General features: G+C 56.1%; 3 protein-coding genes across 5 annotated transcripts in view; 2 read left to right on the plus strand and 1 right to left on the minus strand.

The window, feature by feature from the left end:
* Zmat5 (zinc finger matrin-type 5) overlaps nucleotides 1-6,806 on the plus strand; it is a 29,577-nt gene extending 22,771 nt beyond the window's left edge. For both annotated transcript variants that reach the window (XM_005366142.3, XM_013353405.2), the window contains exons 4-6: nucleotides 175-255; nucleotides 1,747-1,858; nucleotides 6,670-6,806. In XM_005366142.3, coding sequence (XP_005366199.1) covers nucleotides 175-255; nucleotides 1,747-1,858; nucleotides 6,670-6,799 — 323 coding nt within the window. In that variant the 3' untranslated portion in view covers nucleotides 6,800-6,806. The remainder of the gene's footprint in view (nucleotides 1-174; nucleotides 256-1,746; nucleotides 1,859-6,669) is intronic.
* A 185-nt stretch (nucleotides 6,807-6,991) lies between these two features.
* Nucleotides 6,992-15,958, minus strand: Cabp7 (calcium binding protein 7). Its single transcript, XM_005366141.2, has 5 exons — nucleotides 15,842-15,958; nucleotides 9,598-9,741; nucleotides 8,769-8,881; nucleotides 8,348-8,501; nucleotides 6,992-8,144 (listed from the first exon to the last, which is right to left on the minus strand). The coding sequence occupies exons 1-5, from the start codon at nucleotides 15,948-15,950 to the stop codon at nucleotides 8,017-8,019; spliced, it is 648 nt and encodes a 215-aa protein (XP_005366198.1). The 5' UTR covers nucleotides 15,951-15,958; the 3' UTR covers nucleotides 6,992-8,016.
* LOC113458171 (translation initiation factor IF-2-like) overlaps nucleotides 15,246-15,964 on the plus strand; it is a 15,436-nt gene continuing 14,717 nt past the window's right edge. For both annotated transcript variants that reach the window (XM_026788742.1, XM_026788740.1), the window contains exon 1: nucleotides 15,246-15,801. In XM_026788742.1, coding sequence (XP_026644543.1) covers nucleotides 15,498-15,801 — 304 coding nt within the window. In that variant the 5' untranslated portion in view covers nucleotides 15,246-15,497. The remainder of the gene's footprint in view (nucleotides 15,802-15,964) is intronic.

Consider the following 15,964-nt stretch of genomic DNA (forward strand, 5'->3'; position numbering starts at 1 on the left):
TGAGTTCGAGACCAGCCTGGTCTACAAGAGCTAGTTCCAGGACAGGCTCCAAAACCACAGAGAAACCCTGTCTCGAAAAACCAAAAAAAAAAAATCCTGCCCCTAAAACTCAGAGTTTTAGTAAAAACTCAGTAGAACCCTCCTGAGTGGAGAGTAACGGTCTTCCCATTGCAGGCCAGTGCGACTTTGGCTCCAACTGCAGATTTTCCCACATGTCAGAACGAGACCTGCAGGAACTGAGCATCCAGGTGGAGGGTACGTAGGGGTGAAGCAGAATTGGGGGCTGGAGACGGGAGAGGTTCTAATAGCAGGAAACTGTTCTATGCCACCCCTCTTTCCCTTCCAGCATGTTCTATGTGAATAAGCCTCTGATTGCCCAGGCTAATGGAGAGGCCCTGAGCTGCCCCATTGGGTGGACATCAAGAGCAGGGCTGTGTTCCTTGGGAATGAAGCACAGGTGACTTCTTCCCAGCACCCGAGGGCATGCACTCGGCTCACCTGCTAGTCTGTTGTTCCTGGATGCTCCCTCCCTCCAAATGCCCTCCTTCTCTACCTCTGCTCCTTCCTCCCTCCGCAGTCAGGGAACACGAGTCCCCACTCAGCACCAGCAGATGACAGAAGTCTGCAGAGAACACTTCCCTACTAGACTGGTGACACACCTGTAGTCTCAGACTTGGAAGGTGGAGACAGGATCAAGAGTTTAAGGTTGAACTACATAGCTAGTTCAAGTCAGAATATACGTGAGACCTGCCTCCCTCCCCAATAAGCCACTTTTCCTATGCTCAGGTTCCCACAGCCTGGTGATTGTGGCTTCCATGAAAGCTGGCGTGTCTGCCTTTGGATTCTGCTGCTCGTTCCCATTACAGATCCTGGAAGTCCCACTTGGTGATTGTCACCATCCCCTGTAGCTCCTTACTGAACAGGTGGAGAAAATGAGCCAGCATCCAGGCAGAAGGACCTGCAGTCTGGCACCTCCAGGGTTTCCAGGAGCTTTCCCAGGGAGGAAGTGAGGCCACATGGGGCCAGCTGCACTGGACATGTACTCTCGGAACAGTTGGCTCACAGTGGAAGGAACACAGGCCACAGAGCCTGAGCAGGAGGCCATGTTTAGTGGGAAGAAAGATAAGGTGAGGCCTGGGGCAGCTGACAGTTTAAATGGCACTGGTTCTGTCACTGCCCCTGGAACCTTGGAGACAGTAATGGTTGTGAAGATGAGTGAGATGACACCTGTGGAGTCAGTGTAGAGCCTGGTCCTGAGCAAGTTTATCTTTCCTAGCTCAAGCCCCATCCCACACTAGTGAGAGCCTCACACACACCAGCTTGTGTGAATTCTTTCCATTCATTGGAGAACCGAGGCTATTCCCTTGCCTGCAATCAGACTTGGCAGGTGCAAGCTGCGATTCAGCCCCATTCTACAGTCCACAGGGCCTCCTGCGTCCCGGATTGAGACACCTTGAGAACTCAGCCCTGCGTTCATTGTCCTGCTTCTAGCTCCTCAAGGCTTGGAGACAGCAGTCATGTCTCACAGAGAGCAGAGTGAAGCTTACACCACTGAGTCACTGGGGACAGAGGAGCTGGGCAGCTAGTGGGATGAAGGAGACGGACTTTCTCCTAACCTGCTGTCTCACTTCCCCTGACAGACCAGTATGCCAACCCAGGGCTTGCCCAGGATAGCTGCTTGGTGCAAGAGTGAGATTCAGGCCAGTGGGGGTGTGGCCTTACCCTTTGTCGTTCTGTCCCCAACAGAGGAGAGGCGGGCCAGAGAGTGGCCACTGGAGACCGCTGAGCTTCCTGAGGGTCACCTGGAGGACTGGCTGGAGAAGAGAGCCAAGAGGCTGAGCTCAGCCCCAAGTATCAGGTACAGGCCCCAGGGTTATCCCTCCTCCTTTCTCATGGAAGTGTCCTGAGCCAATCTGACCATGAACCCCCACTACAGACCTTCCTGGAGGTGTGGCTCCACTGGGAGATCTTGGGTTCTCAAACCCCAGCTAGAGGGAGTTGCACTGGAGACTTGCCTGGTCCTTTGGCCCTTCTTTTAATAGCTCACCCCATATGGCCGAAGGAGAGGCTAGTGGCTCCACACCTGGCATGGCAAAAGGTCAGGGCCTGCTGTGGCAGCTAAGGTCCCCATGTCCCTGGGGCTCAGTGTCCCCTGTAGGGCCCTGGAAGAAAGCAGAGCAAGGGGATGACAACAGGGTCATTGTCCCACTGCATCCCTGAGAACTCAGGATGCTCTGAAGTGGAAATCTCTCCCTTCGTATACAGGTACTAGCTGAGCCAGGCACTATTAGAGTGGCCGTGTGCTCCTCTCTTTGGAGTCAGTGCCGTCCACACTTCACCTCAGCAGACAGGGGCAGGAGCATCTGCAGCCACGAGGTGACACAGCCAAAGGCAAGGCCACAGGCCCCTCCAGGTGTTAGAGGTAGAGGAGGAGGAAGGGATAAGGCTGGTTTAAGAGGTGGGTGGGACTTTGTACAGACGGCCTCTGATTTTTAGACCCTCTGTATTGCTATGCTGTGGCCTCAAGGGACAGTGGCTTAGCTATGTTACAATGTCTGTCAGACATTCTGTGGGTGAAAATGTCCCTCCAGGCTCTGCCATGGGGGAAGGCTGAGGGTTAGTATTGTGTTTAAAACTGTTGTTTTACATTTATTTGGGAGGAGGTGGTGTGCGCGCGCACACACACACACACACACACACACACACGCCACAGCATGCAGAAGGGAATCAGGACAGCTCTTAGGAAGCTGTTCTCTCTACCCTGTGGGTTCAGGTCTGCAGACTTGGTGGCAGAACCTTCACACTGAGCTGTTCTCCAGCCCTGCTGTGCATTTTAAAATCACCTTTGTGCAGGGTGGTGGCGCCCACTTTATTCCAGCACTTGGAGGAGAGGCAGGCAGACCTCTGTGAGTCTGAGGCCAGCCTGGTCTACAGGACAAGTTCCAGGACAGCTAGGACTGTTATACAGAGAAACTTGTCTCAGAAAGCCCCCCCCCCAAAAAAAATCACGTTTGTATTTTACCCCTCAAAAAAAAAGTGGTTTAATTTTTATGTGTATGGATATTTTGCCTGTATACTTGTCTGCGTACCATGTGTGTGCATTGCCTGTGAAGGCCAGAAGAGTTGGATCCTGGGAGCTGGAGTTTAGATGGTTGTGATAGGTGCTGGAGATCAAACCTGGGTCCTCTGTGAGAGCAGCCAGTGCTCTTAACTGTTGAACCTCCTCTACAGCCCCATCTTACTTTCAGCTCAAACCTGTACCCTGTGTCTGTACCCCATTTTAAAAACATAGTATAGATAGAACTTAAATGGAATATGACACCCCTTTCTTCTGGACTCATTTGAAGGGATCGAGGCTCTTTCAACAGTGTCCAAGGGTCATGCTGGTCAGAAGCCCACAGGGTGCTCATTCTGAGCCCACCGTAAGTGTTCCTCTGAGCTTTCTACTTGGTAACTGTGATGTAGCAGCTGCTTACTCCACTGTTCTTCCTTAGCAGTCCCCTTCCCTGTGAGTGACAGCCTGGGCACATTGGGGCGGTGAGAAGGGTTCAGGAAGACCCTGTCTCTGAACTTGAGTTAGTGGCAAGCAAGTAGAGACAGCATGCCCACAGTCCCTGCCTGAGTACAGACAGACAGACATGCCTAGAGTGGATACAGGAGCAGGGGATGATATGAGAACTGAGGATGAACAAGAAGCCCAAGTTGCCACTAGAGGTGGCGGCCACATGATGGCTCGGTTTGCTGTTCGCGATGTGTCCTGTACATGGTTCCAGGTACTCAGAGCCTGGCACACACTTGGGCAACTCTGGAGTTTGCTCTTCCTGCTGCTTAGGCCCCGGCTCCTCTGTTAAGTTGTTCAGGACTGCCCAAGGACCACCACTTCAGGTGCCGGTCCGAAGTGACAATGCCAACTACTTGGTGGGGAAGTTGCCACCCTAGGTTCATAGAAGTTCGAATCCTGATTCCTGGGCCACTCTCCTCCTAGCCACTTCCAGGGAATTGCTTTTCTCTTAGCTGCCTGTTGTCTCTTTCTGCCCAACCTCTCACCCGAGGGTGCCAGGCAAGATGGCTTTTTTCCTGGGCAGAGACACTCATGCAGCCTCGAAAGGAGTTGACAGGAGAGAGGTGGTAGTTTACTCTGACATGTGTCCCCAGCATTGGGTTCTGCCTCTGCATCTCTGGACTCACCGTGGGTTTTCCAGTTCTGTCTCACATCCCCGAGAGGAGCCGTGTGAGAGCAGTGTTCCCTTAGCCCCTGACTGTCCTCTGCAGCCCTTGCAGCCCCACCAGTTTTGAAAGGTCCCTTGGCCCCAGGCTCTACCCCATCTGAGACCCTGCGATGTCCATTGAGGTTGAGGTATCTTCTTGGGACCCAGACTCAAAGGGACAGGGCCTGGGGACAGCACCTATTACCCATCTCTTAACCTTGCTTGGGTCATTGGGTGCTGCCTTCTCACCTCTTCTCCAGCAAAACCCTGCTGCCTGCAAGCTTTGGTAGAAATGATGACCAGGACATGGTGATTATTAAGACACATTTTGGGGATCAGGGACCCTAGCCTGAATGGCATCACCAAGGGCCCGTTGTAGGGACTCCTCCTTTCAGGATGTATGCTCTCTTCCCTGGGGCACAGATGCCACCTGACTCACTTAGCACCACCCAGACCTGTGGGCTCTCCTTAATGGGGGACACAGGCTTCCCAAAGGCATAGACTGTTGGTGTCTGCTCATTTCCTCAGTCCTGACCCTGAGGGACTAGCCAAGAGCAGACAGCAGCCACAGAAGGGAGCAACTGGCCTCAGACCTCGGACGGACGCACAGACTAATCCCTGGCCCGCCAGGCAGTGCTGTCCGCTTCCTATTGTTGGCTCTTGTGATTGAGCCTTTATCCTTCTTAATCTCCCACGTGCACCCCTCTCTGGGCCAGCACTCTGTCCTGCACATTCATCCCTGTAAGACTCTTTCCTTTTGATAAGGACCAGAGCTGGGGGCATGCCAAGCTCCTGCTGCTGCCCTTGTACACAGAGCAAGCAGGCCATGAAGAGCACTGCATACCTGTGACCCCTGTGCTCTGCAGGAGTGGGCTCTGAGGCAGGGTCCTGGCAGGGTGTCAGTGTCCACGAGTGGACATGAATGATGCCCTGTTGGGGGCCTCAGAGCAGGCAAGGCACTGGATGAGCCACTTTAAAGGTCTGAGGCTTAGGGGCAGGAACTCCCCAGGACCACCCCTCCATGGGGGAACCCCACCATTGCTTTGGCCCCACAGGAATCCCTAGGCTGGCTGTTCTCTGGTATACTCCCTTCAGCAACTGTGGAGTTCTCTCCTACACCATCTTTACTGTGGTTGGTGGTGCTTATAAACCCCAGCCCCGTCAGTCATGTCAGGGCTGCTTCCTGCACTTTCAGCAGGCAGCGAGTCACTGAGCCAGGGTGTCCCTATCCTCCCAGTGGGAGTTCTGGAAGCTGCATTGGGGCTCTCAGCAAGACCTCCACGCTAGGCAGTACTGCAGTGGGTTTGGCCCTACAGACTGGATGGACATGGCCAAGCAAACCCTGAGGCAGTCCTCATAACCACCTTGGTCCTGAGTTGTCCTGACATCTCACTGGAGGCTCAGGTTCTTCTTTCTGCAGAGGGCTGGTTGCTAAGCACCTAAGATGGTCAGGAGTTGCCAGGACCTCTCCTTTCCTGAGAGTTGAGGCAGAAGAAACTGAAAGGTTAGGTGACAGCGTGAACCGCCCCCTCCCACCGCTTGTTTTAAGGGTTTATGTGCTTGTAAAACTTTGCCGTGTGGCTGACCCTTCACTGCCCTACCTGAATTCCGGGATTTCTCTAGACCATGTGTCCCCTCATGACTGTGTCACTGGATGACCTCCTAGTGCCAGATCTGGGGCATAGATGCCATCCCTACCACTCGTCTCCAGCCTGAGACATCAGGCAGGTGGGCCTAGGTCTGCGGGGTCTGGGTAGGGGACAGGGGCAGGCTGCCTGCATGCTGCTCTGGGCCTGGATACTACAGGTTGCACCCAGGGATCCTCCCTAAGGATCACTCAGATGGGCTCTGACTTTAGGGAGGTGAATAGTAAGGAGAGTGAGTGGCATAAGCGGTAAGGCTTTTTTTTAAAAAATTGATTTTTTTTTTCTAGTTTCAAAGGCTTATGTGCTGGTAAAAGTTTTGAGAAGTATAAAAAGGTTAAAACAAACCATCCCCATCCATAACTACATCACTCAGAACCACTGTTAACATTTTCTGTGACTCCAGGGTTGTTTTTATGCATTTATATATGTTATATATTTTTAAACAAAAATAGTATCATGCTATATACATTATTTTATAAGCTTTTTCTCCTTACATAGTATATCTTTCCTCATCAGTGCATATAGGCCTTGATTTTTATACAGGCTGCATAGCATTCTCTGCTGTTGGCGTGCATATATATTTAACTTGTCCCCACAGGTGGACACTAAGAGTACTTCCATGTTGCCCAAAACCATTCCTGTCATTCAGTCTCTGCCTGGAGCCTCGTCTTGGACTCAGTTCTGAGAAGAGGTCGCTGGCTCTGAGCGTCTGCTTCCAGAAGGGCCATGCAGGAGGTCACCATCCCCACAGCCGGTGGGAGAGCAAGGTGGCTCTGGGAGGTGCCCCGTTCTGACTCTGTCTTTCTTCTCTCTAGGGCGGAACCCATCAGAACCACTGTCTTCCAGTACCCTGTGGGCTGGCCACCAATGCAGGAGCTGCCCCCCTCCCTGCGGGCACCCCCTCCTGGAGGGTGGTCCCTACAGTCCAGAGTCCAGTGGGGCTGAGCCCTTCCCCCCTCCCCGCCTGACTTCTCCTGGTCACCAGTCACAGTAAAGACATTTGCTCAACCTATGAAGCGGGGCTGCCTTCCCACTGCTCCCCCTAGAGCCTCTGAGACTGTGAGCTTGGCCTCCTCATCCACCCACCATCCCTCAGGGCATATCTTGAGAAGATGGTGAGAAGCGTCCAAATGTTGATAAAGAAAGTCTGCCCTCCATGGTCTTGCTGGCACTCATGTTGTTGACTCTGTCCTCCTGCCTCCGTCAGGGGACAGGCGGGCTGGAATGAGACAAAATCCCCTCCAGGGTGTCCTCTGCATACAGACCTTCTTGCTTAGGGATCAGTAGGGGCTCAGCCAGGCTAGGCACAGAGCATGCCAGTGTGGCTGTGGCCCCAGGCTAGGGAAAGAAGCCCAAGGACTCTGCCAACTGTCTCGGCCCTGCGTCTGCCCAGGCTGCACCAGTGCCAGGAAATGGGATGGCACACGTGGAGTGCATATGAGAGCTGGATCTCCGGCCTTGGGAGTACAGAGAAGTGGGACCCCAGAAGGGCAGGCCAGATCTTCAGGGGAGTCAGGTCCTTCAGGTTGCACCCTGGCCAATGGGGAAGTCGTGTGGGCTACAGGGGCTCTGCTCTCCTCCTCAGTTGGGTTTCTAGGTTCTGTGCTGGGAGACAACTTTGGTGGAAGGCTTGGCAATTCGTGGGCCTCAGAGCTACCTCTGATGCCCCATCTTGCATGAGCATTTGCCTTTCCTGAAAAGCCATGTGGAAGAAGAATCTGAAGCCAGATCTTAGCCCCCACCCCCAGCCTCAGGCTCCTCACCTCTGAAATGGACAGACACAGGCCCTAGAAGGTGGATGGGAGGACTGGCTTTGAGTCTAAGGAGGATCAGAGGAAGGGACCCAGGAGCCCCAGCTTGTGCCCACCTCTACCCCACCCACAGCTCTGGACATGAGTTTCTCGCCTGCCTAAAAGATGACAGCACAAACTGGATCCTAGGGACTCCTGTAAAGCCCCTCCTTTCCCAGGAGCTCCTGGGTGGTGGGAAGGTAACGCTACATACAGGCCAGGTAGGGGCACAGGCAGGGTATAGGGCTAGGATTGGGGTGGTCAGTGTCCAGGCTCAAAGTGCCTGTGGGTGGTGGCCCAAAGAGTAAGCTGAGGGGAAAGGCTGCAGGCAGCAGTGGGTGTGGAGTGTGCCAGGCGGGCACCCGTTAGTGCCTATTTCATGCCACTGCGCAGCACCTGGTTGGCTGCAATGAGCATGACACTGATGATGAAGGCGATGGCGAAGGCGCAGATCAGGCTCTTGCGCACACACGTCTGGCGGATCTGCTGGTTGGAACAGGCTGCAGCCGCCCACCAGGAACACCGGGGAAGACAGAAGGGGACAGCAAAGGGATGGAGTCAGGTCTGCACTTCAGCACGTGGACTTGACTTGGGGCAAACAAGGACACAAGGCTGGGGACAAGGAGGCCCCATTCAAACCCCTGGTGTGCCCCCTGCTCAAGCATCGGAACCCACCCACGAGGTCCCAAGGCCGGCCACTCACTCTCCACGTCCACAGGACACTCCTCGGTGGTGCCCAGGTGGCTCTCCTCCTCGGTCATGATGATGTTCTCGATGTCCTTCATGGACAGGTGCTCGCAGAAGGTGTCATAGAGGAGTCGCTTCAGCTCGTCCACTGTCAGCTTCTGCATGTCACACTTGGGTGGCAAAAGGGACAAGCTCTGACCACTACCCTGCCACATTCCCCACCCAGCACTCTGTAGGAACACAAGTCCAAAGACAAGCCTCCAGATCCTGTAAGACTAGGACCACCTGGTCCATTGCCTCAAGGAGCCCAGGCCTCCAGGAAGCAGGACATCTAGTGGACAGTGGCTGTTCCTCTCGTTACAGTGTGGATCTGACCACACACAGGCCCCTCAACACCTCCACAGTCACACAGCAGAGTCCCGGCAGCCAGGGCATACCTTCCAGAAGACAGTGTCAAAGTCAGTACCGTGGAACTTCTCCGGGATCCCCGAGGTGGAAAGCTTGGGTCCCAGGAGTGTTACAAACTCCTCGAAGTCCACTTGGCCATCACCTAGAGTGGGCACAGGACTAATGAATGGGTCAGGCTGAGAGCATGAAGGCACCCCAGAGTTCAAAAGGCATGAAATGGAGTCTTGGCCTGCCTCAGGCCTTCCATGGGACCTCAACCCCTTCCCTGAGCCTCCAGTCAGTTTCAGGGATGCCTAACATGCCAGGCTCTGAGCTGGTGATGGGGCTCTCCTGGGGGCTGGGGGAGGAGAGCAGCAGATGGTCCCCAGATGTGTGAACTCTCCTGGTACACTCAGAACTCTCTGTGGCTCCCCAGCACAGCGATCATCACTCTGCCATTCAGATGGGAAGTAAGGCTCAGCATGAAGCCAGCTGCCCAGACCAGTGCCTGCTCTGGAAGGAGAGGAAGGGGCCAGGAGGCAACAGGTGGGATGAAGCAGAGGGGACTTGGCATTGCCAATCATTCTTAGGAGTTTTTCTTTAATAAAAATAGCAGGTGGCAAATACAGCTACCATTTATTTGGGTGATGGAAGCTGAGAGTTATTTTATCCCCCTTTTCCAACCTTAAAATCCTTCTCAGACCAGAGTGGAAGGGGCAGTCTTAGATCCTGTGTGTGGCTGTCACACCTCCTGTCCCCTCACTTTCTAGGCTGAGAAGTGCAAGAGGTAAGAGGCCAGAGTGGCCTCAGCCTCTATGGTTCAGGTGCTGGGGCCTAAGTAAGTGATGGTGGGAAGGAGATCGAGGCAGGGCATCTCACCATCCATGTCCAGCCGCTGGATGATAACCTCCAGCTCCACCTCGTTGGGCATGTAACCCAAGGAACGCATGGCTGTCCCCAGCTCTTGCTTAGAGATGAAGCCATTGCCATCGCGGTCAAACACCTTGAAGGCCTCTCGGATCTCTGTGGAGGAACAGAAGGCTGAAACCTCGGCCTGACCCCAGTGACCCCTTTCCCAGATTCCTAGGGTCTGAGCCCCACACAGAACCTAGAACTCTGTCATAGGGTGTCCAGGTCACTCTTGGGCTGTGATCTGGAGTCTCTGGGCATGCAAGGCAGAGGAGACAAGGGTGTACCCTGCCTGAGACAGTGGCCACCCGTGGGTCTGACAGCCTTCCTGGTGGGCACAGGGAGAACGCCAGATTCTTGCCTCATCTTCCTGTTGGGCTTCCTCTCCCAGTTCAGACTCTTGCCGTCAGGCAGTATTAGCTCACGGTGGGATGGCCACGTGACTCAAGCTACTAAGTGATGGCTAAAATTCACAGGCCTCCTGATTTAGATGAAAATAGATACAATAGCTGATCCCCACCAGACCCAGGCATGATCTCTGAGCTTCATACTCTGCATGGCATAGTAGGAAAGACTGAGGCCTGAGGACCTGAGGGATTCTGGGAGGATCCACTTGACTAGGACCTGGGGACCAGGCAACTCAACACATGCGCCCAGACCAGCCTTAGTCTTACCTACAGCAAGTGGGTGCAATGTGTGAGCAGCACTCAGGCAGAAGCGGGGAGGGGGAGGACTTGAAGGGCCCTAACCTTTCACCTTTGCCCCACCTGTCTGTCTGCTTCTGCCTTGATTATCCCACTCGGCAGGGTCCTAAAGAACACTGCCCTAGAGGAACAGACTTCAGTCCTTAGATCCAGTTCCCAGTGGGCTCTTGTTCGCTTGGCAGCCTCCTGGCCCCTTTGCCTAAGTTGTTCCCCTGACTCAGCAGGCAGTCAAGTCATGTGTGTGTGTGTGTGTGTGTGTGAGAATAAAGACATGAGGTGCTCCATGCTGCTCTACTGAGGCCGGGAGGCCAGCCTAACTGAGAATTCAAGGCTCCTACACTGTGCTGCTAGTTACACGTTCACAGAGTGCGGGCCAGCAGTGTGGCCCTGCCACAGAGCAGAAGTCATAGCCCACAGAAAGGTGGCTTGACCCCACCCAGGTCTCAGTCCTCACCTGGCTCTCCCACAGGTAGGCTGAGGTAAACAATACCCACCCACCCCCCACACCCCCTACACACACCTCAGGCAAGTCTCGGGAACTGGTTTCTGTACTAGGAGCTTTAGGGCCAGGAAAGTAGCTGAGCTGAGCTGGCAGATTGGAGCCAGATCCAGGTGGTACTGAAAACTCTGGACCCTGGCAGCTCTAGGCTGAGTACCACCAACATTTTCCTGGGCCCTGAGGGAGGTAATTGCCCCTTGTGACCAGAGAAGGCCTGGCAGCAGTCATGGCTGCCGTGGAGCCAGGACTGCCGCGGAGAACTGTCTGGATAGTGGAGGTCTGCTTCCGTTCTTCCTCCCCCGCCCCATCTCATTTCTATCCATGTTGTCACCTTTCTGGACTGGTGTCATGGGCACAGTCCCCAGGGGACCCTCAAGCCTGGGGACACCAAGACCGCTCTGAACCTGCTGCTGCTTTGTCTGCAGCGTTATTCTGTTCTCGTATCTAACTCAGGTGTAGCCCGGAGTCCCGGCTGGCATGACTCTGCCGCTCTGCCCCGAGCTGGCCTGGCCTTTGCTCTAGTTGCCCACCCCTCCACACATCTTCTCTTCCCCTAAAATGGATTGTTCTGCGACAGTGTCCCCGTTCCCTGGAGCAGAACCTGCTCGATAATGAAAGGACGGAATGGCCGATGTTGGGCCAGTCTCCTAGAGCCCTCAGAGGAAGGCTCAAGCAGAGGTTTGCGCACCTCGTACAAGGTCTGTGGGCCACCCACAGAGGAGAGCGATAAAGCTGGAGGTGAGGGAAGCAGCCACGGGTTGGTTTGGGGAGCGGCACAGTCAGAAATTGTACCCCTTGGAAAATGAAGTCAATTAGGAAGCTCAAGGAAGGGTAGGAAAATCCTAGATACGGCGGGGCTGCTGCGAAAGCCACCCTCTGCTGCGAGCTGATGTCTGAGCAGGGTTCAAGGTGACTCCCCAGTTGCAGGGCTGCCTTGATGCCCTTTTCTGAGGTTCGCGAGGAAAATGCTCCAGACAGGAGGGACAATAATGAGCAAGTGACTCTCGGGATATATGCTCAGGGGACGGGCTCTGAGACAGCCGCGTGGGTACCAAAGACATCATGGCTCAGGCAGGGCTGACCTCCCAAGGCTACTGGGTAAACTCATAGCCAGGCCGCTCTCCATCTGTGCCTCTCCCAACCCCCACCCTCCCAGCTCACCTAGCTCACACTAAAGTTTCAGAGTGCCGACCCAGCCCGTTTCACCTCCATCTGCCGACAGAGGCCCAGGGAGTCAGAGAAGCAGCTGCTGTCACAGACCCCGCGGTCTGCCGTCACAGATCCGGGGTGAATCCCAGCTCTGGCCCATCGTTACCGTTAACCTGTACAGTGCAGCTCTCTGTAATCAATGCTGGAACAAGAACAATCGTAGATGCAAGTGTCTGGCCAAGCCTGACTTTGAGGTGGCCATTGTCAATCAGACCATCCCAGATGGCAGTGTGGGAAGGGAAAGGAGGCCTGGGTGAACCTGGGATGTGAGGCTGGCCTGCGTGCTGGCGGGAACAAAACCCAAGGCCTGGGTTTGAATTCTAGCTCCCCCCTGCTCAGCAGCCAAGACCGGGGCAAGGCACTTATTTCCCTCTGAGTCTAGGATGAGGTTCTTGTCCCATGGCTGGGGTCTGGCCTCTGCTAAGGGTTCCTTAAGGGGGTGGGTTTCAGGGTGCCTGTCACTGTATGTCATGGACATATTGCTAGGTGCATTCCCCGAAAGCCTTGTTCCTTCCCTGCCCTGTGAGGCCAGACAAAACTCATTGTACTCCATCTTGGCATAGGGATGTCTGGCCCGGGAATGGGCTGGCAGGGCCTCTAGGTTTCCAGGCTGATGTCCCCTACTCGCAGTTTTTAGTCTGACATTCCTAGACCCTCCCTAACCTGTGGCTGTACAGGAGCCGAGTCTCTAGCAGACCCAAAAGGAAGCAGTGTTCTGCCACGGAGTTTGTCTGGATAGACAGGGGACCCTGAAGGGGCAGTAGTCATCTGTGATGGCTGCCATTGTCCGCGGCATTGGCCCTGCGCCCCAACTCTTCATCCGCCCTGATTTTTTGGCCTGTGCAGAGGCGGCTGCTGAGCTTGGCTTAAGGAAGCAAAGGCAGAAGGGGGGGTGTATGTGCACCTACCCTAGTGCCCCCCATTTGGCCACCCTCAACACAGGCTCCACAGTCAAGTGTGCACCCTGGAACCTAGCTGTGTGGCTGTTTTCCTCTATCCTCTTCCTGGCCGGCCATTTCCATCCCTACCCTTGAATGCTGGACTCCGTGTTCCTGGAGGTCCCTGCTTGGATACATTCAGAAGGCGGGGTGGGGGTGGGGGGTTGTTCCAACCATGGTGGGGTATTCAGGAGAAGTACACTTGCCTCTCTCACAGGGGCTGGGGTGGACCTCCAAGTTAACTCTGCTAGCCCCTTCCTCCCCCTGCCAATTAGCTATGAACAGCTTCCCCAGGGCCAAGGGTCCCCAGTCTGGCCCCTAACTCGCCTTCTTGGCCAATCCCCACGCCCCTTGCTGCCACCCTACACTCTCCAGGCTCATAAGGTGCTCTTCCTCAGTCTCTTCTGCCGTTACATTTGGGTCCTCAGCCCCCACCGCCAGGCCCTGTGCTGAGTACTCCCACGCCATTCCTCCTGGAAATGACAACGCCAACCCGCTTCTATAGACGCTGAAACCAGGACTCATAGGCAAACAATCGTCCAAGTTCACCCCACGAGCCAAGAGTGTGGAGACTCGAACCCAGTGCTGCCTGGCTGTTCTCATTTCACCCCCACATCCCCCTCCTCCCTTCCTGCTCCTGGTCCCCCGCCCACACAGACTGACCGCCCCCCCCCCTGGATTTCTGCAGCAGGCAGGCACGAGGTGTCTGCAGTATTTCATCCCAGGCCACTACTACCCTCTCTGGTCCATGTGGCTCCCTCACAAACTCCTTCCAGCAATGGGCCTGGGTCTCACCCCAACTTCCCTGGGACAGGAATGCTAGCGTGTCCTGGAGAGGCTGAGAGGGCAGAGGTAGCATCTGGAGGAAGGACAGCCACTCCGCACTCAGTCCTGGCATGCAAGCCTGCAGCAAGGAGCCCGGGACCTGGACAGGGCCTTCGCAGCCAAGAACCAGGGACAACTTCCTGCCTTCATGTGCAGATTCCCACAGGCGTCTGCTGGCTCTGTGCCCTCCACCTGCCAGCCACAGGGATGACCCTGTCCTTCAGGTGCCCCCTGCATCAGGGTCCCTCCGCTAGCCCTGAAGGGGATCAAAGAGAAGCAGGGTGTGTGTTTGGTAGGATGGTGACTAACGCGGCTGGGCTTCTGCCAGCATGTCCGCGGGATGGCTCAGATGGATCTTGGGCCTCCTTGCCCTTGCACTGCCCACCGTTGCCCTACCCACCCCTGCATGCCAGTCTCTCTCAGCTTCTCCCTGTCCCTGAGTGTGCACTCTAGTACCAGGGGATCAGGAGTGGAGGGACACAGTGAGACCTGGAACTGTGGAGCCAGGGTCATGGTTGGGATGCTGGAAGCAAAGGAGGGAATGAAGCCAAACCTGCCTGGGGTTTGGGAAGACATGTTGCCTCTGTCCCAGGCATGAGGAGGAAGGCTTCTGCGTGGCCCAGAATAAGAGGTGATAAAGTAAAGGAAAACTGGCCTGTGCCGTGTGCCCCTCCCAGACCCTATCACCTCCCCCCTTTCCCTCTACCTGAAGGAGGCTCTGCTTTGGTCCAGACAGGACAGGACCTGGGTTTCACAGGGTGAATGCTAAGGTCAGGTCAGGGACAGCATCCTTCCATCTGTCCCGCCTGTGTTGAGGCCGAGAGGCCCCTCTGTACCTGAGAGCGGGCTGGCTTTGGGAAGCGGTGTCTGGTGCCTGTGGTGCAGTGAGCATGGGAGTTGCTTTCTCTTTCTCGCCACAGTCTACTCGCCCAAAATTTGCCCCAGGCCAGGCCTGGACGAAGAAAAGACTTTATGAAAGGCTCCCCCTGAGCTCCTACTATTGTCCTTTCCGCGTTGGTCCCTCCAATGCATTCCTATGGGCTCAGATGAGACCCCAGAGCTGAGAGCCCTCGACTCCAGGGATAGGAGACTGGCCCATTCTCTGGGTAATATCAGCCCCTCCCCCAGCAGCCGACAAACATCCTAAGGGACCAAGACTCCCTTCAGTTCAGAGTCCCCACTCCACTCCATATGGGTCCTCAAGAGGCCTGGGGGAGGGGAATCTTGAGCATACCCCCGCCCCCAATCTCAGCAGAGAAGGAGCTAGGAAGGCCCCAGGGGTTTCACTGCGCCCCAGGACACTCAGTCCGGGAACCCCAGCGGCTGCCTGCTGCGCTGATCTTCAATAGCCGACAGGCTGCGGTCCCTGTTCCCGAAAGGCACAAGGACTAGGGTCGGGGGAGGATTGGGTTCCGGCCTCTGCCTTTCCCTTCCAGGCTTCGCTATCGCGACTGAGCCTCCCAATCCGGCCACTTGTTGTCGCCACCGCCTCCCGGCCGCTTTGGCAGCGCACGGGTGGGGGGTCCCTCGCAGGGCCGCAGAAGGGGATGAGGGCAGCCCCGGCACCCGGCAAGAGTGGGGCAGTCGCCCTCTCCCCTTCTCTCGCTGCCGGAGCGGATTGGATTCTGAACGCGACACGAGCGGAATGTCAATAGGAGCGCAGAGCCACGGGCGGGCGCCGTAGAAGGGATCAATATGCGGGCGCTCTGGCGGCGGGCGCGGGGGGCACAGCTCGGACCCCCAGCTTCAGCCTCCGCCGCCTTGCCGCACCGTCACCGTGAGCCATGCGGCCCAACGATCCCGCTGCGGGGCCCCGCAAGTTTCCGCAGCGCCGGGGGCCACGCGGGCAGGGGCCGCGCTGTCCCCGCGCCGCGGCAACCCCTACGGCGGAGCACTGGGCAGCCGGGCCGTCCCGCCTCCCGCGCAGTCGTTCATTCGAGTCGTGCAGCAGGGTCCCCGGCGACCCCCCGGCCAGCCAGCGCGGCACCTGGGCGCACAGGTAGGAGGGCTCGTGGCGGGGGTCCCGGCTGGGCACTCACCCTCCAGCTCGTCCTCAGGAATATCCACCGGGCGCTGCTCCGACAGCAGGTTGGGCACGGTGTAGATGCCCCGGTACATCAACGCCGCCGTCACCGGGTGGAACGGCATCTTGGAGGCTCCGC

This window comes from Microtus ochrogaster, unplaced genomic scaffold (assembly GCF_000317375.1).
Source record: "Microtus ochrogaster isolate Prairie Vole_2 unplaced genomic scaffold, MicOch1.0 UNK6, whole genome shotgun sequence".
Taxonomy (NCBI): domain Eukaryota; kingdom Metazoa; phylum Chordata; class Mammalia; order Rodentia; family Cricetidae; genus Microtus; species Microtus ochrogaster.

Excerpts from the sequence above, each read along its gene's own strand:
- Cabp7 (XM_005366141.2), bottom strand. The coding sequence starts at position 15,950 with ATGCCGTTCCACCCGGTGACGGCGGCGTTGATGTACCGGGGCATCTAC. Across the intron at positions 8,502-8,768 it reads TTGACACTGTCTTCTGGAAG|TGTGACATGCAGAAGCTGAC; the intron begins GTATGCCCTGGC and ends TTGCCACCCAAG. Across the intron at positions 8,145-8,347 it reads GTGTCCTGTGGACGTGGAGA|CCTGTTCCAACCAGCAGATC; the intron begins GTGAGTGGCCGG and ends GGGCGGCTGCAG.